This window comes from Parus major, chromosome 1A (genome assembly GCF_001522545.3).
Source record: "Parus major isolate Abel chromosome 1A, Parus_major1.1, whole genome shotgun sequence".
NCBI lineage: Eukaryota > Metazoa > Chordata > Aves > Passeriformes > Paridae > Parus > Parus major.
Genome location: NC_031773.1, coordinates 62,567,502 through 62,592,907, shown reverse-complemented (window position 1 = coordinate 62,592,907; position 25,406 = coordinate 62,567,502). Strand labels below are relative to the sequence as shown.

Below are 25,406 nucleotides of genomic sequence, written 5' to 3'. Positions count from 1 at the left end.
ATGTTAATGTTGTCAAATACACGATGGAAATAATAGATGGTGAGAATAAGCATTGTATTTAATGGCTGTGATATTGGCAAGTGGTTTTTTTTGCTACTTTAGATGTGGCTTTTATTGTGGCAAATGCAATCACTTTGAGCAAAGGCCTGTCCTGTGCCATGGTGTTAACTGAAGAAGTTGAGAGATATTTTGCAGTTGCTGACTTTGGCAAAAACAAGGAGTATCCCTGCGTAATGGAGGACTGAACTGTTCCTTGCCTTATTCATGCTTCCCACGCTGGAGTCACAAACACCGGGTAATGCTAAAATTTGTCACGGAAAAATTTAATTGGCAGAAATGTTTCATATATAAACAATAGGAGGGAGGGCCCAGAGACCTCCCCTCTTCTGGATTGTTCTGGATTCCTTATCCCTGATAATTTATAAGGGGAGGGAGTGTATGGAGGGTATTACTGCTATTTGGAGGGAAGCAAGGAGAATCCCTGCTTCTCATTCCCAGTCTGGAATTGGGATAAATTTACCAGTTTCTAACTGAAGAAGCAGTGCAGGGAGCAGGCAGTCCTGAGCAGCACAAAAAGGGTCAATCAAATAGGTCATACATCATCTGGGGAGGCAGATGTTGGAACATATTGTACTGGGGTGTTGTGAGGATGGCTTATGGAGTACAGGGGTGGGAGAGAGCAGCTATCAGTGATGTTTTCTGTCACAGTCACTGAAAATATCCAAGTTTTGAGGAAAGTCTCTGAACACAGGAAATGAAAGCATTAGCATTCCATCTATGTTAGACTCGTGGGCAGAATGATGGAGGTAGAAAAGGAATAGAGGTATGAGTTCCTCTGTAATACTCCATATAATACGAGTATTATTTGTGCTTTGCCAAAGTCACTCTTAGCCTTGGAATGTGTGAGTATTTTACCTGAAAAAAAAAAGTTACTGAGCTCCAGACTATATTAAACACAGAACTGTCAAAATAGCTTCTATTTTAGCAGCGCCCCTAATTCACACCCACTCAAACACCTCCTCGCTCGTTAACCCCATCATCAGACCCAAGTAACTCAAGTGAAATGAGATGGCATTGGGAATGTGGTAATAAACAAAGACTTCTGGATAATGTTATTACTTCATGATAGCAGCTCTTGTTAATGTGACTACAGTAAAAGCTTCTTGGTGTTTCCATTACAAACTCTTTGGTGCTCCCACTCCTTCTGCTTTGTAGACAACTACTCAGCCAGAAGCAATTTAAAATGTGCTTTTACATCAATTTTTACTCTTTTTTTATGGTTTAAGAAGAGTTTCGTGTATTGATACTTCATTATAAAACCTGAAAACTTCTGGGGTTTTTCCTCCTAATCCAGATTTTCAGATGAACAATTTAAAGGCATGGATTAGCTATTTTTATAACCTAGCCATATTATTGACAATTGAGAAATGTCTCCTGAGATAATTTCAATATTTCATGCTTTTGTACAAGCAGATGTATATTTCTGTTAAGGAAAATTCCATACTGGAAATTGGTATGGAGGACTCTTTTCAAAAAGCACTGTTTTCACTCAGGAGTCTCTTTTTTTTTTTTTTTCCCCCAGTTCACTCAGTCCCTCTAAAAAAGTTATGGAAACCAAATTTAATAAATAATCATGGATTGATCAGGTGTACTAATGGATTATAGAGCTTGTTACTAGTTAATCAGTGTTAATATAGTTACTGTGGAATATGTGGCTATGTGGAATGCTTTAAGAGATAATTTAGAGTTTGTGGCCCTGTTGCCAGTGGAGGGCATTCTTTTTGCCTCAATAATCAGAATCCGGGGGGATTTATTTGTGCATTCACTTTTGTCCAGTCTTAAGAGAAAAATGTTGAAGAAGTTGAAGAAGTAGAGAGTGGGAACTTCCTTAGGGTAACCCAGATAAGATGAAGCAATGTGGGACTTAGCATCTTGCACTAGGATGGCAGCAGAGAAATGTGGAGAAGGCTGCATTTCCCATGGTTGGATTTACACTAAAGACAAAGCTTCCTGCTTGCTATGGGAACATGAGGTTCCAGCAGTTCCTGGTTATCCACACAGGTTGGTGAAACCAGAAGCAGCCATGTAAGGTTCCAAAGTTCATCTCATAGATCCTGTTGTGCTTGAGTGATGCAGAGCATGAGAGGGACATGAAAAGTACAGATATAATTCCATTTGACTTTCAGTCACGTTATTGTGCCTGCAGCTCCTTAACCTCGAGTACAGCATGTGCCAAAGGAGGAATATTGCAGTGAGTTCCAGGTTTTTTGTGCATGGTTGCAGTCGGGCCATGCAGCGTGACTGGGCCTTACTGTCTGTGGTTTCTTGTAGTGGGAGTCAGAAACTGAATCCTGAGGGATTTCAGATGTTTTCAGAGACCACTTTTGAGGGAACAAATTCTCGAAGAATTAAAGACTAAACTTCTGTACGTGTCCTAATGGAATATGCAAAGTGTCACTTTTCCCATTACATCAGTGTAAGCATGGAAATAGTGAGATGAACCAGAAAACAGCTTCTTATGTTATTTCCTGAGAAGTTTGCCAAAGCTTCACGGAGGTTTCAGGCTCTCCAGAGTTTTATGGGCTCCATTGGAGGGGGAGTTTTACAGACCACACCCATTTTAAAATAAAATCAAAGAATAAAAGGATTGAACAGCTATTGAGGTGTTTCTGTTATTTCATTTTGTTAAAGAGGGACTTTCCTACAATGAAGCAAACTCCAAAATTATGACGTTAATGGAGTGCTTTCTGCTCCCTCAGCAATTCCCTTATCAAATAATGGCACTCCCCTCTACATGCTCCAGCATCTCCTCTTTGTAGCCTGTCCTCCCCCAGGCTCAAGCATCCCAATTAAACAAACATGCATTTGTGTTTTTAAGTACCCAAGTTATCCAGCTTCTCACAATGGGGCTAATTTGAATTTAGGCACTCACATGAGTTTTAAGTTGATAGGACTCTGTGTTGAGAACATTAGAGGTCTGACCATAGTGAAACTCAGCTGGTTTCTGGTTTGGAACATAGATTTGTGCTGATACAGTGAGGCTCAAAATATTCTAGTTCAGTGGCTTTCTTGAGGACTTGTGGAAGGAGATTTTAAAGCAGTGAACTTGAAAAAAATTAATGTGAACATGAAATTAACATGAAACTATTATTATTAAAATGAAATATTAACATGAAAAAATTAAATGTGAGGTAAACTTAGTTGAACCTATTTGAAAATTTTCTGTGGCACAGAAACTTATAAACTGGAAAGGTAACACTGTAGGACTGACATTCTTCTCCCCCAAAATAATAACTTTGCTCTACTTTCTCCACCTCCAAAAATAAAATAAAATGAAATAAAATAAAACGCTTACACAGCTGAATGAAGGTGCCATGTCACATTCTACTACTGTTTCTTGCTAAGAAAAAAGGGAAACAGAAAAATAAATCTCTTCAGAACTATTTCTAGAAATCAGTTTGGTTTAGTTTAACTCTTGGAGCAAGTCCATTTTCTTCTCCAGCTTGGATGGTCTATGCATCACTGGCCTCTGCCTTTCAATATTCTTTTTCTATCTGTACTTCCTCCTTCATGTGTTCTTTCCAGGGAGGCTTGGCATGATGGAAGAGGCTCAAACACAGTCCTTAGCTCCCCTTTAAGACACAAACATCACATTCTTTCCTCTCTACCCAAGCTGGAAGAGAGCAGCCTTATTTATGATGACTGAGAGTTTGTCACTCTCTACCTCCTGCATTTTTATCCAGACCCTTTGACCATGTAATACAACTCAGTTCAAAGAGCAAATTAAGTTTCTGAGTGAGCTGAGTAGATGTCACTGAACTCCTGTAAGTGTCAGATAAATGAGGATCAACGTTAATTTATCCCTCCAAGGACAACGGATACAATTGTAGGATACTTCAGGTTAAAAAATAATGTTAAAAAGGAAACTGACAGCAAAGAAAATGTTTCTCATTTGACTGTTTGATATCACAGTTAACATATGAAGATACAACTACAGGGGGGCAAAAAAATATCCAAGTGTAAGTTTTTACATCTGTTTCATTTCCCCTCCAACCAGCTAATTTGGCAATGTGGCATTGTTGCTTCTGGTAGGTGATTATCATCTCTTTACTGCTTTAAAGAGAGACTTCAGTATTGTAGGACTCACTTCTTATTGTAGCTTATCAAGAAAGAGTTTCTGGAGCAGGCTGAGTGCTGTGGTGCACATGTACTGCAGAATACCCATTTCACTACTTCATGCCTGAAGAAGAGGGACAAGTCACCAAGGAATCTTAAAATCATCAATATATAAGAACCTGATACCATATCAGCATTCAAGTCAGCAAATCCATGTTCTCAAAATAAGAAATGCAGTTGACCTTAATCTCTCTACTACGAGCTCTGCTCTTAACTTCAGGAGACACAGAGTATTCAGATTTGAAGTAATTAATTCAGTATCAGTCCTAAAGCAGGCACAGATTTTCCCTGACTTAATTCCCTGTTGAATACAACAACTTAAAATGCAAACAGAAAATCTATAAATAAAAACTGGAGAAAGAGTTGCTTAAGGAAATGTGTGTAAAATAGTGAAATGCCTTAATTATAGCTCGGCAATCTGAAATATATAGAACCTTATTTACAGTAATTCTGCTGGCAGTGCTTGCTTGTTAACTACTCTGGTCACTTAATGGATAACAGTGAATGATTATATACAGTACCAGTCAAGTAAAGCAATGCAATATGAAATAGGTATTTTGTGAAACGGCCGCTCATAGAATTTTGGTCTCTCAAATGAAAAATTATACTTACTGAAGTCAGGTGCTCTGAGCTAGTTGCCAAAAATCTGGATATATGTATAAAAAAATAAAGCTCTTGGGAAGCATACCTGTGGTAAACAAATAGGCAGTAGTGAGATTTTTCCTATGGAGTAAAATGTCTGGGCCACTTTACTGACTTCAAGCTTCTAATTTGCCAAAGCTGTACTGGAGCAGCAGTCTCCATGTGGAACCTTCATTCAAACACTTCATCTTCATTACAGAACAGTCAGCTCTATTCTGCATTATGGAATAGTTGGTGATAAAGGGAATGCAGTTTACAAAACAAATACCCCTTCTTAAGCTGCACGTGCCTGTCGCTTGTCAGTCCTCTACATTACCACTGGCCATTTTACTGTATAATCCATAAGGAATATGATGTCAAAAGTATGTCCTTACTTTAAAAAAATTATTTTGCCGTTCTTTCTAACATAAAAATTCCATAGGCATAAAAATAATTAATACTAGTGGCAGCAAGAATACATTATATTCTGGTACTGCACAACGAGCTATAGGAATAAATTGTTGCCAGCTTATTTTTTTATTTAATATTTTAAAATACATACAATATTAATTACTTTCCTCAAAGGGGACACTGTTTATCTGCAGCATTTCATCCAACAGGCTTTTTCCATAAGACATTATCAAATTTCCTCTCCAATTGCATTCCATATAGTCACTCTATTTCAATTAGTGTCATATGGTGTGAACATGGTATGTATGAATATGTAGGCCACTTGGGCAGTTTTCCAGTTAAAATCTCTTTACTTGTAAAGAGCAGACAATCTGAAATACACAGTTTGCAATGATATTTTATCACAGAGACTAACAGATCTTATTAGTCTCTGATAGGAAGTGTCTATTGATAAGTTCCTACAGTTACATCCTGTAGAAGGATTGTCTTCTTGTTAAGGCATGGGACAAAGGAGCCATGAGGTCTAGGCTCTAATCAGGAGTTTCCTACAGTCTTCCTGTGTCATCAGGAGCTGTCAGTTAGATTGTGGGTGCTGGTTCACACCTTGCTAATACTTGAACAGAATTTGTCCACTGGCAGAATTAAAGACTACTTTCCAAGGAAAATTGCATTTATTCCCATTTGTGGGTGTTCTAGTTCGTGTCTTTCCCATAAGAGCTCTATAAATACAAATAGAGTTGTACTTTAGTTAAAATGTGTATCTTATCCATAAAAATTACATCAGTTTCTAAGAAAACTCAGAGCTACCATAAATTGTACATACATGTTTTACTTTATTCACCATTACTGTTCTACAATCAAAGCAAGCATTGTTTTGAAGGTACTGCAGTGGAAGTCTTTATTACATCAGAACTAAACCTAAAGCTCATTGAGTTTTTCAATGACCTGGATTCCAGCCTTGCTTCTGGATGCCAAGGATCCCCAGTTGGTCCAACCTGAGAAGTTCCAAATGAGAAAAGAACTAATGCATTCATTCATCCTGGCGCAGGCAGAGCAGGCTTGTTGACTACAGTGGGATTATTCTCAGGAATGAGTGCTGCAGGCCTGGAACCCTAGAGATCAGCTACCAGAATCATATTTTGTGGAGACTTGTGGTTACTGATTCTAAAAGTGATGTTTTTCTAATATGAGAGAGATGGTGGTTACCAAGGCTGTGCCTGTGTATAAATGGAGCCTTGTTCTGTTTGTGAATGCTTCACAGTTTTTCTAATGAGAACTTGTTTTTCTCAATATTTCCTTCTAAGTCTCAGGTTTTTTTAAGGCTAGAGAGACTATTATATTGTCTAGTCTGACAAAACAAGATGTAAAATATTACTGAGCACAATAAATTTTGTTTAAAGTGCACCTTTGTGAAACACGTCTGATCTTGACTGAATCATCATGAATCAAAATTTCTCTAGGCAGTTCCTCCAAGTGTCACCAATTCTCTCTGATTAAAAGCAGTTATATTAATCATCTATTAACTAGCTCATTCTCAACTTCTGATTATTTATTATTGTCCCTTGATATGTGATTTACTTACCCATCTTCTTCTTTCTTAGGGTAAATGCAGAGAATAGCCAGGATAGGAGTTTTCAAATAAATTTGGCTGTGTTTTGAGGCCATGGGAGTGAGCAGTGCAGCTTCTCAACATCTGGTGTGTTTTCTCTAGTCCTGAAATCTACAGGTTTGGGGTGAATTCATCCAGTTTGCTATTTTTTGCTTGGTGAATAAAGGAAACATGAGTCCAGACAAGGTCCTTTGCCACAGTCTGTGCATACCTCAGCACTGGGAGCAGGGCAGTTTCCTGTAGGAGTTGGCTGTGATAAAGGCAGATGTTAGGTAGAACAGTAATAATTCTCAACTGTGTTCAGAATTCTGTGAAACAAAACAGAATAAATCCCAAAATAAACCAAAAAACTTTTAAGTGCATCTCAGGATCCTGAGCTCTATTTTTATTATCTGAAATTATCCCAAAGTGAAAGCTAGCAATTTCACCTTGCAATGTGTTCTTTGGCAAGTTTTTTAAAGGATCTTACTGTCTTTGTGTTCAAATTCTATCTTTGTTTTCCGAATATCTCCCATTTTATGCAAACAGGGGCACTTAAAAGCCTTTGCTGAAGTTTGAATGTACAAATTAGTGTGTCCCTTTGAAATGTTTGACTACCAACCTTTGAAGGAAACTCAGACAAAAATAAAATCTGGCATTTCAAATATGTAAATGAAGAACTTTTTTTGTAGAATATCTAGCAAGCATTGCTACCAATCACTAATGAGTGCAGCTTTAATTCTAATTTCTGTGGCTTTTATCTATTTTGCCAGTAGTTTAAAAAACCTGTGTAACAGTAGGATGTATATAAAATGTTTGTTTTCAGTCAATTCTTTTTCTTACTAAAAAAACACCTGAAAAGATTCAAAATTAGGCAAAATTGCAAAATTCTTTTTCTCTTAATCAAGGTTTTCTTTGATTTCTTTTCATGCTTTATGTAAGCATAAATGTTGAGGTAAAGAAAAATGAAATTCATGTATTCTGAGTCTCATTTTATAGCATTTCCCTCCCCCCCACCCCTGATTATGCAAAAAAAAAAAACCAAAACAAGGAACAAGGCCATTCATGTGTATATTTTTAATGATGGGTCTCAGAATGACAAAGAAATTGAAGTGGTAGATCAGTCAACAGTTCAAACACTCAGGCACAGTGGTTTGTAAATTCATCGCTGTGGTATCTTCACTGAAAAACCACTTTATCAGAAACAAATTTATTGCAACAACTGATTCAGTTCCCACTACCACCTGTCTCTCTCTGTGTTTTTTTTATTAACAGCTCTTAATCTCCACTGTTCTCTAATAAAAATATTTTAATAAGAGATAATACTGTAATCCAAATGCCTATAGGTGCTTGAATCAACTATTTCTGCCTGTGTAATTGCTAGCACTTTTTTCAACCCTTTTTAAAATTGCTATTAAATCTCATTCTCATTTTCTGTATTAATAGAACAAGAATTCATTTTTAGTGTACCCTCCAAGCAGTAATGAGCATTGTTAACGTGTAACAACAATGCCCAAGGGGAACGTTCGCAAAGCTGGCCTAACCTTAAGGCTTTGCTGTTGATGTACTACAGAGTCATCAAGCCAAGAGCTCTTAGAACTAGTCCATTTAGAGAGTTCAGCTGAATATTTCTGCTTAATATGTTGGAAGAATTTTAAATGGTTTAGGTGGTGACCTAGGGAGAAAGGGGATTTTCTGTTTAATGCCTAAAGAATAGAGGGGCAGCATTAAAAAAATTAACGGTACCGCCTGCTTATTTTAAAGTGTATCAAATTGTGCTTTTGTTCTGATGATTGTGCTTCCTTACAGATTTTCATAAGAGGTTAATGAGAAAAGATTAACAAAACATGCAATATTGCACATGGGCAGGGGAGATGAAACATAATCATTTAGTTTTAAACAAACATTAGATGTTACTTTTTAATTGCTTATTCAGAAGCCAAATTTTGCCTTCTTGAAGGAGTATTATGTATCTTTTTAAATCCAGAATATTATCCTTATTTATTATGAATAGCAAAAATAAAACTTCCTAAAGCAGTAGTGCTTCACTGATGCAGCTGCATGCCTCGATCACAATAAAGCAGTCAAAACCCTATAGATAAAAAGGCCAGAGCAGCAAAACGACCTCCTGGAGTGCCAGTATTTGACATTGAGTCTTTAGGTTAGCTGATGGTGCTGGAAATGGCTTAGCCAGGCTCTGTTTGGGGTAAAAATTAAGTGGCTCAAACCCAGTGTATTACTGGAGTGATACAGAATAACATCATTTTCCTTGCACTTTTTGAGGTCTTGGTTCCATTTGCTGTGTTGGACATAAGGGTACATTTTAGATGATAGTTGAATAGTTCTACAAATTTGAAGCCAGTAGGGAAGTAGGAAGCATGTTCTTTTGTTGGAGTTCAGTTTGTCTGTTAAATGAATACTCAAATTATTGTCATTTAGCCATCTTGTTTCACAGCACTTGGTCACACCACTGCCCTTTCCTTGGGTACAAACTAGAGATCATCGTGTCCTGAAATGCCTAAATACGAATAGACAAGTTCAATAATGCAAAAGCTCAAAGATAGCGAAAGTTTAAGAAATGTGCTGTGTGTTGTGTATTTCTTTCCATTTTTTGAAATAGTAGAATGATATAGGAGTAATCTTACTAGTTAAATAGGTTTCAGACTCTTGCAATTTCATAAACACATGCTTTTCCTTTTAGAGCTGGGCTTAGTACTGCTTTTTCTATACAATAGTTGGTTTGTGTTTGCAGACAGAGACTTTTAAGAGAGGACTCTAAGAAGGGACCTTTTAGAAAATTTTATTTAATGTTTGCTTTTAATTATCAAAATAAATCAAATTGAGGTGAGATGTTGAATTTGATAACAGGACAGAAGGTTTTAAAAAGCATGAATGAAGGCTTTATAGATTTTCTTTCATCCCTCCTTCCAGGTTACTCCACACCATACTGTGTGTTTCATTCTCTTCAGGTATGTCTGTCCCTGAAGTAAAAATAAGGCATACATTTGAAATTGTATATATTCCATTTTTTTCACCTGAAAATAAGGCTTTCTTCTGGGCTGTTGCATAGAGAAATTAATTCCCAGTGCTTATTTAGTCCTTGCACACATTGTCAGAAAGGTGGCTGATGACAGTAAGGTCAGGAAGAATCGGCTTCTAGCCATTGCTCAAAGACCACTGGAATGTGTAAGATGTGCAGATTATTGGACATCATGTTGTGTATGTATTTCATGTAGTTTAGTTCCTGGACTCAACTGTATCACCTTTGGATACAGATTAATTTGGAAAAGTCTTCCCCAACAAGAAATTTCTGTGAAGTTCAGTCTTCAGCAGGCACTGTATGGCCCATCAGGAATCTCCAGCTGGATCAGGACTGCCAAGTGTCCAGACTGACTGTTATTTTTACCATGTTTTATGTGCACTAGACATGTCCTCTGATATCTAATCTATAGATTAGCAGCAAGCTTTAACCTTTCCTGCCTAATGGCCATTTAACTTTTGTCTTTTTCCCATAGTTGCCCAAATTTGTTTTGCCAGTTTTTCACCAGGGAGCAAAAGGAAAGGAAAAGCTTTCTCTAGATCTGCTCTGTCACGCCCAGAGTCCCATTTGAGCTGTTCCTTAGTCATGTATCCTGTTTCTTTAACAACCATTGCCCCTCTGATACATTAATTCATACATAAAGCTGGCTTGGTTTTCACTGAATTGCCTGCTGTAGTTCTTCCATAGTTCACACAGACCTTGTTCCCTTCTCCCTAAAGAATTTGGGCTTCTTTAGAAAGAATGAGTGGATATGAGCTTTAACTGATAAATACATGCATTTGAATCTGTGACTTATTTGGGGCTGGACTGTTTTTGATGGTTTTATCTGATTTGCCTCTGTTTGGCTTGGACTCGCTGGGGTTAAATGAATAAATAAATTTGAGGAAATAAAAGAGCAGATGAATGAATGGATGATAGGGAAAGAGAGGGAGACTAGGCAGAATGGGATGGTGATGAAGAAGTATGGAAAAACAAGGATCAAGCAGTGAACGAAGTAGGGAAAACAAATAAAAAGGATTCAAAACTGAAAATAATAGGGAGCCTGAAAAGAATAGAATGAAAAAGAAATAAGAACTTGTCTGATTACACTTAAAAGAACAGTGGACTACTTTTAAATGTGTGGAAGGGCCAGGACTGTGCACCAGCAAAAGGAAGAGTTTGTGCAGGTAACCATGGGATGATTCACAGGGTTGTCCAAGATTCAGAGCCATTTGATCAAGGTAAGGGCTTATGTAGTGTGAGCTCATATTAGCAATGTCTCTGCACCTTTTGCACAGACCCTTGTGGAATAATCATGCTCCTCTTTCAGACTTGCTGGTTTGGGTTGGCATTTCTTTGTGCCCTCCAATCTTCCTTCTACTATCAGCTTATAAAATTAACTGAGAAACAACAGCAAAACAACTAAGTACTACCAACATGACTTCTTAGACTTAGTCATATTGAAGCCACCCTGTTTCTTCACATCCAGTTCCATATTTCTGTATGTTATCCCTTGTCATATTGCATCTCAGAAGCTCTGTTAGCACCTGTAGGCAGGGAGTATCTTAGTTCAGTGTTACACATGAACTGCACAGAACCACAGAATTAGGGTGAGTCCTGGAAAAGGGTGCTGGGGCTGAGGTGGGAAAACCCTTGTTGGTACATTCCTGCTCTCTTAGGCTTCTGACTTGTCAATTCCACCCTGTTCACAAAGCAGGAACAATTGTTGCTTCTCTTGCTCACCATGTTTGTTTTCCTCCAGGTTTTATTAGGAGGTCAGGGAAGTTTCCAGGTGCTCCCCGTTTGCCTATTTCCTATCTGCTTTTGACCCCTGTCCCTTAAACTCTTACTGTAGTGCTTAACTTTAAACAGATGACTGTGATTATAAATATTCACATGTTAATAGTAAAAATATGTATTTAAAGTACCTTACTGGTGTAGTTTTGAGGAGAAAAACATTTCCATTCTGTGTCTGGATTGGATCTATCACAGAAAGGGTTCTTAGAATTAACTGGGGCTTCTAATAGTTAATGGAGAGTACATTGCCATTGATATGTCTGTATTTTTGTTGACTCTAGTGGTTCCCCACAATCCAGCTGAGAGTGGACTCCTACAGTAATTACTAAATAAAATTTTGACATTCCCCATCCCAGACACCATACAGCCTGGGAAAACTGGGGAAACACAGCAAATAAAATAAAGAAACATAAAATGGTAGCACAGGGACCAAGAGCATATGTGTTTCACAGAGGTTGATGCATATTACTGGTGGAAATGCTTTGATGCCTGCGTCATCTCAGGATTGTCCAGTAGCTCAGGCAAACAATGGGGATTAACTTCTGTTCCCTGTTCTGAATCCCTGTACACACAGGGAAGCTGGGACACTTCTCATGGTGACGTTTCTCGTTCATCCCTGGAGGAATGAGTCACAGGAATGAAGATGACGGTTCGTTTTCTTGAAACATATATGTGCTAAATAAAAAATACCCATTGGAAGGAAAGTAAAACATCTGCCATAGGAGAAATTCTGGGAAGATTATTTATTTCTTGATTATTTCTCTCCTGTATTCCCCCCCACCCCAATCTTTTCTTTTTTTTTTTTGTTCTGTTTTTCCAGCAGTTGTATGCTGCCCAACTTGCTGCGATGCAAGTGTCTCCGGGAGGCAAGATTCCTGGCATTCCCCAGGGGAACCTTGGTGCTGCCGTGTCCCCTACCAGCATCCACACAGACAAGAGCACAAACAGCCCTCCACCCAAAAGCAAGGTACTGTACCAGGCCCGTGCCTCTCGCTTGCAGGAAGCTTTGTTCCCAAGATGTCTCCCTGAAATGGGGGGATGTTGTTGCAAAAACAACCAGGAAGAATTTAGCGAAGGAATGGAGGGAGAAAGATGTTCTATTTAGGTGACAGCGATAAAAAATGTGTCCTTCCTTTTTGTTGGTGCCCTCTAGCATGCTGTCCATGTCCTTTATCACGTCAGGAGAGATTCCTTGAATTGACAGTAGTGTCTTGTTTTTGCCCTAAGAGTAAAGAAGCACAGATTAAAAATAACTGGACAAATAAATAATACCATTGTCAGCTGAGTGAGATACATGTTCAAAGAACGAAAGACATGGCTTGAAATCAGTGGCTGCTGTGTTGATGAATCAAGCTCTAGGTTGTCTCTTCTCTCTCCCCTTACTGTAGACTTTCTGACTTCCTGTGGCTTTTCCTTGGCTTGGTCTCTTCTCTTAAAGCAAAAAATCACAAAGCTGTGATTGTACTTGATGGTAGATTGTTGGGTTTGGGGTTTTTTGAAAAGTGTTTAGTTACCAAGTTTGTGCATTTTACAAGGGGGGGGGTCTTGTGTGTGGCTGGCAGCTTGTAGATCTACACTTAAAATCTCAGTGTTGATTTTGCTTCTTCTGTGCAGCAGGAGAATTTCTGATGAGATCTAAGGGGCACAGTGTGTATTTTCTGGCAGTTGCAGGATTACAAGGCCTGCCATATCTGCTGATAGCATTGAGCATAACCAATTTCAACTGGCAGCTGTCAAGATCAGCTCTATTCTCTCCTTTGTTTTATTGCTTTTTCATATTTTTAGGTGTTCCAGTGACTTTGGCTTGCAGTTCTGTAGGAGACAAACAGAACTTATTTTGCAAAGTGGGGGAAAAAAATAAATTAATAAAGTGGGCCAAAAGGAAAGGAAGGGGGCTCCAAAAGGCTGTAAAATTGTGCAGAGTAAGTCCTGTGCTGCATGCTGTTTTCAATCTGCTGTGTGCCAGTTGGAGGCTCTGAGAGAGCGCGAGAGAAAGGGAAGGGATAATGCTGAGAAATGATAGAGTGGCTGTGACCTCCAAGCTCAGCCTGGAAATCCAAGACATTGATTTCACTTAGCATTCCTGCTGAGAAATCCGGCAGAGTTCAGTTGTAATAAAAGAACAAGATTCTGTTCTAATGGTAATGGCGTATGACAGACATATCACTTTGTCTGTCCTCAGCACCAGAGAGATGGGAATTGGAGAAAGGTCACCCGACCTGCCTGAGCTGTTGTGCAGGTGCTGTTCTGAGCTTTGAACCCCAGCCTGGAAGCACAATTATTTATAATACTAAATGATAAAGAAACCTTTATCGAGCCTACAGTAATTAGAATAAAGCTTACACAATAGTGCAGTGGCCTGGCTCAGAAAACACATTGGCAAATCCATTACAATGGCAGAAACTGAAGCTTATGTGTTGGAACTAAACACCTTCGTTTGTGTCTGTGGGGACCCTTCTTTGCTTTTTCCAAGCTTGTTTGTGTTCAACAGCTCCAAAAGTTTATTTTCTTTGCTGATGTTTTTTATATGTAATTTTTCTAACTGTCATCAGGCAATATGTCTTGAGTTTCACAGACATTTTTTAAATTTATTTTTTTTAAATCCCCATTAGCAATTTGGTTCCTGAAGTTAGTTTGTGGTGATCTTTCTCGCTCTTACTGTACGTCAGACCTCCACAGATGAATAGTTAATGCCTCAGAATAGCTTTCAATAGATGCTGTTTACTGAATCTCTATTTTCAGCCTACAGTTTACACTGGCACAGCTTTGGTAATACACTCAAGTGTTTGGAGACAAGGAGACAGCCTTACCTGAGAGTGTGTCAAGCTACTGGCAAACATCTAGGTCACTTCTGAAAAGCTGTGGTTTTTTCCTGTCTTGTGTAGTGTTAAAGTTAGTGTGCTGCTCTTTGCAAGGATTCTTCAAAGTCAGCCTCAGCAGCAGATGGAACAACTGTTGGCTCTAGAAATGCTGAGAAGCATCAGGGGGAGTTTGCCAAGGATCATCCTTTAAATCTAGTAAGACTTGAAAACATCCCTGAAACTCCTCTAAGACCTTGGCAACTCCTGTTTTGGCAAGGCTTTTATCAGTGGCCCTCACCAGTGTTTGAACACTGTGCTGGACAGACTACCCTGGCATCTCCTGTCATCTTGCTCGCCTTTCAGCAGATGTGACCTGGAATAGTCAAATTCACTTCCAAGGGTTCTGTACTGTAACTTTTAGGAAGCCATGAAGTAGAGATGCCATTATGCTGTGCTGCACACATTCTGTCAAGTTTTGGTTAGGAAACTGAGCTGGTGTCGTACATTCTTCCAAGAAGAAACCCATGCCAGAAAAACTGATTTAAGAAACAGAGCTAGTGGAGCCTGTCCAAAAGAAAAATGCGTGTGTCTTGCGGAAATGGATTTTAACACAGCTTCTTCTTGAGCAGTTTTAAAAACAGCCGGTATGCTAATCATACCATTCAAATTTACCAAGGCCTCCTCCACAACCCTTTTGAAAGGCAACTATCTTTGAAGTTTGCCAAATTGTGCTGGATTTCCAAAGTCTGTCTTAAGCACATTTTGCCTTTGATCATGTAAATGCTTGCATGCTGCCCTGTTGGGTGTTCAAGGTGGTTGCAGGCTCCCAAGTAGGAAGAGAGAGCAGGCAGAGGTGCAGATAAGGACCAGGCAGAATAACTTCCCAGCCCATCTTGTGATTCACTGCAAGCCTCTTGCTTGTGCAGGGCCATGCACAAGATAAAATAAAGCAATGTTGTAGACACTGTGTTTATCTGAGCTGTGACCTTTACCATGCTACCAGGACTCTCACCTGATAGCTGCAGTCTTCACTGGCTTCAGATCAGGTGCTTTATACCCTTGCATAAAGACAACAACTTCACCCTCACTTGTAAATGGTCAGGGCCCTGTGCATTCCTGCCTTTGTTTCTTGCTTTTTATGTGGCATGGATAAATATAGCATCCAGTGCCTGCATGCTGCAATGTTCTAGCCCTTTCCATGTAACCTTTCAAGCACAGTAATTCTGGAGTGAATTTTCAATGTAGCTTGTAAATGTAGCTAAACGATTCCCCATATTTAATGGAGCACAGTGTATTGTCTGTAGCATCTGCTGTAAAACAGGAGCAATTCAGTGTGAAATGTGACAGGAGAGAATTCCTGAGCACTTTTCTTTTAACCTTGTTGTGACCTCAGCCCTAACCCTACTCACAGTTGTGTCTCCATCAATGACAGGAGCACACATATTGTCCAAATCAATTTTTTTTTGTTGTTCTATTCAAATACTTCTGGCAGTGATGCTCAGCAGTAGCACCTGGGAGTTGTGACAAGGAAAGGAAATGTGTTTCAGACAAGCCAGAAACAGCACTAAGCAGCTGGATATACACAATCAGTTTCTCCTCAGCTACGATATTCAGACAAATACCGATCTGAATCTTTAACTGAAGAGGGTGCTTTAGTTTCACATTATCTCATCACCACTTCTGATGGAATTTTCTTCATGTCACCTATAGGCAGCAATTAAATGGCCTTTGAAAGTTTAGCGCTTGTACAGATTGGCTTTAAGGTGGCTGGAGTCTCTCCAGAAGAACTTCTTCTGTTTTTGAGGAGTGTCTGCTGATGATGCTACAGTTGTTGTCAGGAGCACCAGCTGTATCTTGCATCCTGGTTATAGTATGTGAAGGATAGAAAGGGAGCAGGGTGTGCTTGCTCCATTCTCATCCAGGGAAAGTCAGGGAACTACAGAATCACTGTTGACTTTCTTACCAAGTCCATGTGAGACCAGGGTAAAAATAAAGAATAAGAGCCTTTGGGAATGGACATTTTAATTCAGACACACCATCAGCTATGTTACTAGGAGAAATAAGTAAACTATGGGGAGCTGGTTGTAGATTTCCCTGTCCCAGTCAAAGCTGATGATGGTACTACCTAGTTTTAGTAGGAAAGCTTTCTTCACTCCAGATAAAAATATATTGGAAAAAAGAAAAGGAAGACATCTGAAGGAAAGAAGAAAGAAAAAGGCCCTAGAACAGTAAAAAGACCCATAAAACTCATCAGTGTGGTATTTCTGATTCTACTTCAGGCAAATTGTTGACTTGAACTTCATTTTCAATGACTACCCTAAGCAGCCCTCTTAGGTTGGGTGCATTTGTCTCCCTTTCTCTCATCTCTCCCTTTCATATGATGGTGCAGAATGAGGAGTTTTATCCTGGGGAGAACTGGGGAAAACATTAGTCCCCATTATGTGCACAGCTGGATCAACTCACTTGCCGCATCACTCTGACTGTGACAGAAGCATGGCTGAAAAGTGGACATACAGATTTCCTTGCACCCTAAGAGCTGCTATTTTTGACCATGTTTATGGAAAGCATCTAATTTAAATTAAAATAATAAAATGGCTGTGTACAGGTGATCAAAGGGCATGATTGTGTTGGATGGGGACAAATTCTTATCCCTGAAGAGTAGAGAAGAGGAACCTGTGTGAAACTAAGCCATGGCACATGTCAGGCCCTGTGTACAAATGGCAGTCCTTTCCTGTTTGTTGGTTGGAGAGCTCAGCAGCTGCTGAATTCCTGTCCAAGCAACAGGGAAATTAAGGCATCCTCATTTTCATTAGAGTACTGAGGTATTTTAGAATGAAGAACAGCAGTTCTCATTAAAGTGATTTAAGGCACAGTATCCCTGATAAAACACTGGGGCTATATTTACAGAAGCTTTATCTCCAACATTTGCAAGCTCTTCTATTTTTGAGAGTTTCCAGGCTGGACACAATTCTTTATATGCCACTGATTTAAAAAAAAAAAAAATCCTTGCTAAATTAATCTATTAATCTTTTCAGCATCAGAGTAACAATTAGCAGTAGAATATTACACATCAGTACATCCAAAACATTTTTCAGTGATTGCATTTCCCAATCCCCTTGCCAGAGCATCAAACAGGTCAGAAATAGCTATAGGATAATCAAGGAAAAGTTTACAGTACAGATGCAGTGATGAGTAGGGAGCTGTAAATTCCCTCATCTGTGCTATACTCTTTCTTCAGTCTCCCTGTCCATTCTTTAAGTTAATAATCTCTTTACCTGGGAGCCTTTCTCATTTGCTGCCCGTGCTTTTGATCCTGAACAGTAAAATGTGGAGTTGGTGACAGAATCTTTGAAGTTGTTTTCCTCTTCCTTGCTCTTCTTCCTGTATATCACATGCAGGCATATAAACAATGACTTTTCAAACCATTTGCTGGAGCACAGTGAAATGATGAGTATTAATGGAACTTCATAAGGTGCTTTTCTAAAATAGTGAATGTGTTCCAAACAATAAAAAACAATGTTACTGGCAGTATTTAAGCAGCAGCAGTGGGGACTTGCACAGCATTCTGCCTGCCTGAGACCCCTTCTTACTTTCCTAAAAATAAATTAGATATGTGGAGGGGCTCCTAGGATGCTTGTTCAGATTAGCTCTCCACAGCTCTTCTTTCCTGATATCGTGTCTCTCTGGCACGAGCATGTCTCGCAAGCAGAGTTGCCAGGCAATTAACCCTTGTCAGGCTCAGATGGCACTTTTTGTAGTGAAAACGCAGAAGAAAATATAACAAAAAGGGGAAAAAATCCCTCCAAAATCTCTGATCAAAAAACAAAAGTGCGATACACAAATCAAGCAAGGCTGCTTTATTCCTGAGAGAATGATCCTCAGTAATCAGACAGAGTTGTAAAGCAAAGCAGTAAAAAACAAGCCCCATGTCCTTACTAGTTCACTGCTGTTCTTTGCTGTTAATGCCTTCTAAACCTTGTATAAATAAATAAAATTGGTGGGGTGGGCAGCAGGTAGTAGTTCTCATTATTTCTGTTTCAATGACCCACACCACTGACTTCATTCTGAACACCAAGGTATTCCAGCAGGCACTGTGACTTTCAGGAGGCTGTTTCCAGAATCCCTCAGTGTTCAGGACTGCTGGGATCTGGCATTTGGTTTCTGCTCAGTGTCTTACCCTGTTACTTAGAAATACCTGAGCATTAACTTCTCAAAAGCTTTCTGACAGAACTGCCCTTCTTCTGTCACTTGGAACGAAGAGCTTGAATGAGAAAGAGCAAGAAGAGATGGGATTAGTCCCAAATAAGAAAACAGTGTCACAAAGTCAAGGGTTTTTTAATGCTACTGAGAGAGCTGTTGAGCTGATCGTGCCAGTTGTCCACAAAGTCCTAAAAATAGCAGTAAAAGGGCTTTAGGAGAGCGTGCAATCTGGAGCTGCATAATGCAACAGAGAAAAAAAAATTGATTTTTCTGGTTGCAGTGGGTTTTGCTGATACTCCTTGTGTTTGGATGGCCTTGGTCTGCGAGAAGAGCTAACAAATATTATGGAGAAGGTCTTTATGCTGAAGAAAGGGAACCAGCCATGAGGAGAAATACATGAAGTTCATTCTTCACTGGGGGCTGCTGAGTGTAGCAGCACTGAAAAGATGAGGGACCAATATTAGCTCTGAGTTAAATATAGATAACAAACCAGGAGGTTATGCCAATATCAGATTAATGTATAGTTTCCTTCAGAATATGAAATTCTTAATAAAAGGCATCCTTTATTCCAGAGATTTGTTTTTTAGACTCTGGGCTGTTAAGGGTCTCTAAATCAAGAGATGTATTTATTCCAGGAGCACAGGCTTGTGCAAGTGACAGTAGTGTAGCAATGTACCTATCTCATGGATTAGGAGAGAGCTTGAAATGGAGCAGAAAAGTCTCACTCTCCCAGATACTTCTAGAAAGGAACCAAGTGCTTCACATCAGGAATTAAATCTTTTGTTTTGCAGCTTGAGATTAAGTGTTTGAGGATTTCGTTGTGTGTGTTAATGGTCAAAAAAAAGTGCAGAGGCTGTGTTGACAGCCCTGTGTAGTGGACAGCAGTGTCCACAGACACCTTTTAGAAAACATAGAATTCCTTTTCAACATAGAAAAGTGAATTTCTGAGGTGATCAAATAAAGTTCTAGTGTGATCAGTCTGACAGCTTCCAGAAACTGCTTGTTTTGTCTGCAGAAGGGTGGTTTGTAACCACTCTACATGCTAGATTTGAAATTAGCTCCTCTTGACATGCTCTGACAGAATGCAATTCAAACTAAGCAGCAAAGAAATACATTTTCCAGTAAGTATTCCTATACCCGCAGCTGAATGATAATCATGTAACAAGGGAGCTCCAAAAATATTTTAATCTGAAACATTTTAATCTCTAATCCCTGGTATCTGTGGATAGCTGAAGAGAAGCAAAATTTAGCAGCAAAGTGTAAAAATCTTGTTTTATTTTCAAATTCAACAAGACAGTTTCTTTTTAGATTAGTATTAACTTTAGATTTATGTGAAGTGCTTGGCAACTATTTCGCTCAGGTTTCTCAGAACTACACATTTGTTGTACAGAATGCAGGTTGAATTGTTCAGTGTAAAATGAGCTGTTGCAAAAGAGGGATTTAGAGACATTATGTGGAAAGCATCACTTTAGAGTACACATATTTTTCAAAGCAGTGTGGCTACGTGTTGTGATTTTATAATGTAGCCTACTTAAGGTCCAAGGTCCTGAAGTGTTGTGAGTATGTAAGAATCTCATTTAAACAAAAATCTTCATGTTGTCATGCCTGAAACTTAAGAGATTGGTATAAATGTATCTCAAAGGCTTAGAAAGCAGCTAAGAAAATAAATCTATGAGTTACTTTTTTATTAAAGTGGGATTAATTTTTAGTCTCAAATCTTAGAAGATTTCATGTTGAAAATTCTGCTAAGGCATAAATAGTTCACAGCAAAATTAGACTTTTTACTGTAGAATCTCCCAGTAAAATTGCTCCAGTGGCATCCAGAGAGAACATTTGGGAGTATCCAAAGAACATCTGAGGCAGACAAACTGATGTGACAGGATCTAACATATGAAACTGGTTTAAAATTTCAGTCTCAATCACGTGTCGTTATCCATTAATGCTGTCAGACTGTGAATTCAAATGTGTACATTTTGTGCTAATGAATGGGTTTAGTTCCTGGTTGTTTCATTTCAAGTTGCTACATTTTTCCTGCTGCTTTTAAAGAAAAGATAAGCGATTGTCAGGACTGGTAAAAATAAAAAATATTAGGAAAAAAGTGTTTGATAAAACATTTCTGAGTATCTTGATGCATGGAGGGCATGGAGGGGAAAACCATGTCTCTAATGGGAACAGTGCAGGGAAAATTTTTCAATTTAGAATCACGACATTACAGAAGTATTTTAACTTTTTTAGTTAATTTCATAAGTCTCAAAGAAGTTCCTTCAGCTCTGATAGTGGCTGTGCCAGCACCTGCTTGTGGGTTGGAAGCAAGGGGCCCGTGTGTGTCTGCGGAGATGAAGCACGGGGGTTTGTCACAGCTGATGTGCCGGGCAGTGACATCTCACGTCATGGATCAGCCACATTGTGTTATGTGACTTGCAGCTAACACAGCACAGCAGGAGCTGCACGGTGACAAACACAACCCAACGTGACATATCCATGGGAAAACTGGCACAGAAAAGCTTTCTGAAGTTGAGTTTCCGGGGTGAATTTATTCGTCTCCAGAATGCTCCAGAGAAAGCCGTGAAGCAGTGTACCATAAAAGGCAGTAACACGGTGACGTGATTAGCAAAGTCACTTTAATTCAGTGTACAATTAGGAAGAAAGCATACGTATGTAGCAATTCTGGAGAGTGTTTTTGTTGTGTGGGTTCTTGTGAATTTCTTTCTTTCGAAAGGTAGCTCTCTCAGGGGGAGCAGTCATTCCAGGTCACTGATTATTTTTATCTTTAGCCATGCTAAGAGCTGTATACACTTCAGGTTACAGATGTAAGTTAATGTATATTGAATTTAGCTTGTTGGTTGCCTCAGTCAATCTTGAGCTCTGCTAATCTAAACTCTTGGGTTTTTTTCTGCTTTGCTTGCAGATCAGAACGACCCCCTTTTGTGCTTTTTTTCCAATATTCTTATTCTTCTCTAAAATTATCTTCTTTTCTGGGTACTCTCCTCCTAGTTTCAAATGTTCACAGAAAATAGTCTGTAAGTAAACTCTGAAATTAATTTATCTCTATTTGCTTATTATTTTTCATAAATGAGTGGGTAGTCTGTACTTCCAAGATTTTCTATAAAGGCACAGACGAAATTTGAGATCAGGAAAATTCAACACATACACACAGACCTTGTGCACACTCAGGCTAATGTTGAAGTTGAAAACAATCTCACAATCTGGACAGCTGTCAGCAGTTTCACCAGCACAACACCTGAAATTCCAAATGGATGTGGTATGTCCTGCTACTGCTTTTCCTGTGCTATTGTTCCTCACCCTCAAATGATTCTGGTTCCATGATGGGTGGAAGCATTCCCATGATGGTATCTTTGGGACTCTGGGCTCAAGCAGAGCAAAATAATGCTATATGAATACATGTTATTACTGGTGAAGAGATAAAATTATCTTATGCTTACCAAGTGTCCCAGTGTCTTGTCTTGATGATAATTAACTGGTGACATACACATTGAGTCAGTGCTCTAGGATTTGTGCCCAGAATAAGTCACAGAAACATAGCAGCTCTAGTATAGGAGACAAGGGTGAAGGGGGATATTTTTTCCTTTTTTTTTTTTTTCTTCTGGATAAGATATAAAAACTGCCCAGAGCTGGCCCTGTTCAGAAAAAGCAAATCAGTCTCTTGGAATTCTCTTTTTTTAAGATGTCAACTTCCCTCCCGTACACTTCTGTGAAGACAAAGAATGCCTTAGCATCTGTATTGAAGTCATCATTAAAATAAAAGGAGATCTGTAGACATCAGCTATAAATCATCAAGAAATAGCTTGTGGGTAACCTTTGACACAGTTGAACCTACTTGAAATGAGCTAGAGCTGGATTCAGTGCCTTCAGTGAAGCCAGTAGGTGGACTAGAGGTCTCTTCTCCCTCTCTGTCTCTCTTTCCATCTCTTACAGTGTCAGCTTCTGGGAGGTAAAAGTGTTCTGGCTGAGTGATGGAAATGCATTTGGAAGTGTTCTTAAATAGACATTTGTTTTATATCTGAAAAGAATAGTTTGGTCTTAATAGTGTGGTACTGGGGGATTTTAAAGGTATTTTGTGAGGCAGTTGTCTTCTTTCAGAATTACAAAAACTATTTTAACCAATTGTTTGGGCTTGAGGAACAGCATGGAGTAGCTATTGTGTGTGGATGTATGCATGTTCTCCAGAATTAACAGGGAAATGTCAGATAAAAATCTGCCTAATTTTGCATAATGGAATTTTAGCATTCCTGTGATCTGACTTCAAATTCCTGCTGAGTTTCTACAGTGTAACAAAAATACTAGTTTGCAGTTGTTAATTTTAATTTCTAAGATGCAAGGTTTTAAAAGGAGCTGAAAGTATTCAGCATCTCATGGGGACAAACTATGAGTCTTACTAATTAATCCAGCAATTAGTGGTTCATTGTGCCTGCCAGCAATTTGGCCCCAGTACTGGTCCTGATGGTGATTTCATTTCTGCTGGTGTGAATCAGGAATAGGATCTGAAGTCTGTGCACCAAGTGGGGCTGAATACTTCTTCAGCACACTTTTGCTTGTATTCTGCATTCAGCAGCAAATAATAATAAACATAGGTAGAGTCAATATGGATAGATAGAGAGAGATAAATATATAACATCAATAGTAGTTGCTAAACTTAAAGATTTGCAAATGGTGGTGTTCCCATGCAGTTTCATAAACATGACTGATGTATGCCCAGTTTGCATACAATCTGCCCTTTTCATAGGTGAAAGGTTGCATTGTCTCCAGTTTTGTGAGAGAATTGATACAAAGAATTGCCCTTTGCTTTCTGTAGCCATGTGCTCTTGTACAAAACACTAGAATTTATATTTGGTGATATTTTATGATGACTTCACGAAGATGTTTGTGACCATGTACAGAAGGTTGGATAACGAGTGACTCACTCAAATTCACCAAGAAAGTTTGTTGTAAAGTCTGGAACTAAACCTGAGTCTCTTTGGAATGAGGAACCTAAGGAATCAGCAGTTAAAAAAAGGCATGACTGCAACAATTCCCAACCATTCCCAACAAATGTTCTCTCAAGTAGTTGACCCCACACATAGCAGCATGGATGGGGTATAAATATTAAATAAATTATTCTATGAGTGCAGTATTTACTGAAGGAGTATGTGTTGGCTTTGAACATTCCCTACAGAACCTCAAACTCCCTCAATTTTCTGCAGCTGCTGGTTAGATTTCATCTTGCTGCTAAAAGGAGGTGAAACGTAAAGATATCCAGCAAGACCAAGCTGTAAAATCATTTTGATTTTAGTGATCTGGGATGTTGTTAATAGCATGCAAGCATTAAAGACAGATGAGCTTTGTGTTGATAGTTTTCCTTTGAAAAGCTATTAGTTGGAAAAACAAATTGTCAAGCAGTTCCTATCTACAGTTGCAAAATGTATTTTGACATTTTTGTTGCAGTTGTGTGTATCTATAAATAAATACAGTGTGTATTATCTTTGCACTACATATTCCTAGGGCTGTACTTAGTGCCTCTCTTAGTGAAAAATCTACCTGGGTTACATAGAGCTATCCAAAGTCAGAGAAAGCACAGGTGTTTATTGAAAAGGAATTTCTTAGCCCCCTACCAGTTGTCCAAGCTGTTTGAAATATCTTTTCTTTCAAGGTCTTTGGACTTGCTTCTTCTAAAGTTTTCAACAGCTGGGTTGTTTTTTGGTTTGGGTTGTTGGGTTGTGTTTTTTTTTTGCTTGTTTGTTTTTGTTTGTTTTTTTCTTTGGGGGGGGGGGCGGTGGTGGTAGTGGTTTTATTTTGTCTTTTTCCCCCCTGAATCTTAGCAACTATGAGCATCTTTGCCTCTTCTGTCTGACCACAGCAGGATGAGGGGTCTGTTGCTAATTTGTTTTGATATGGTTTGCTTTGGTCTGTATTCTTTTTGAAATTAATTCCTTTTGCAGGTGTGGGGTTAGAGGTGGTGGTGTGCTCCCAGCGAAGGTGTCATCCACCACAGAGAGGAGGTGGGAGGCTTTGATCAGTGTGGCTTTTGTTTTCTCGTTCATTTAAAATGTACCAGTTTGTAATGCTGTTTGGCTTTGCAGGTCCTTGTTTTATTTCCTTCCAAGTCTTTCCCCATCCTTTCAGGTTTGGGTGTTTTTATTGCTGTTCTGCATAACATTTACTGGGGGATGATTCATTGGAAGGCGGTGACTCGAGGTTCAGTTTAGGCTGCAACAAAATCCAGTCCAATGTCTATTTCCATTTTTAAACAGCCTTGTTATAGGTGGAAGAGGGCATTAATACTGATACAACTCCACACATTCAGCCTTCTGGGCATTATTGGACAGAATTACGCAGAAAGGATTTTTAAAAAAACAATAAAATTAACTGGGGCAGAGGCCACTGCAGTTTCTACCCAGCACAGCTTCAGGAACACATAACCACAGATCAAACTGTCTGACCTCTGTCTACGTTCTTTGCAACTTCTTTTGAAGCAGCTGGACATTGTAGGAGGGTCAGGACAGTATCAAAGAAGCTCCCAAACACTGCTCTGAAGAAAAGTGGCTCTGTTTTTCTTAATGACTCAGCTGTTTACTGTATAAGATTAGGCAAATCATTTAGCCACCTTGTGCCTTATTCTTCCCAGTTGTAAAATAAGACAAAAGCTGTCAGAGTAATTATGAGCTCTAATTAATTAATAATTCCTATGGTACACTGGACAAGTGGGTTTTTTTCCCCTTCTTTTAGTGTCCTGGTTGCCATGTATTTCAGTGAGGACAGCTTGGGAGAAGCAGTCTTCATAGGAAGAATCCTTTCC

The 25,406-nt window shown here is 39.0% G+C and overlaps 1 protein-coding gene across 9 annotated transcripts in view; it reads left to right on the top strand.

Moving 5' to 3' along the window:
* SOX5 (SRY-box transcription factor 5) overlaps positions 1–25,406 on the top strand; it is a 618,882-nt gene that overhangs the window by 548,851 nt on the left and 44,625 nt on the right. For all 9 annotated transcript variants that reach the window (XM_015627613.1, XM_015627615.3, XM_015627614.3 and 6 more), the window contains one exon: positions 12,433–12,579. In XM_015627613.1, the coding sequence (XP_015483099.1) occupies positions 12,433–12,579 (147 nt within the window). The remainder of the gene's footprint in view (positions 1–12,432; positions 12,580–25,406) is intronic.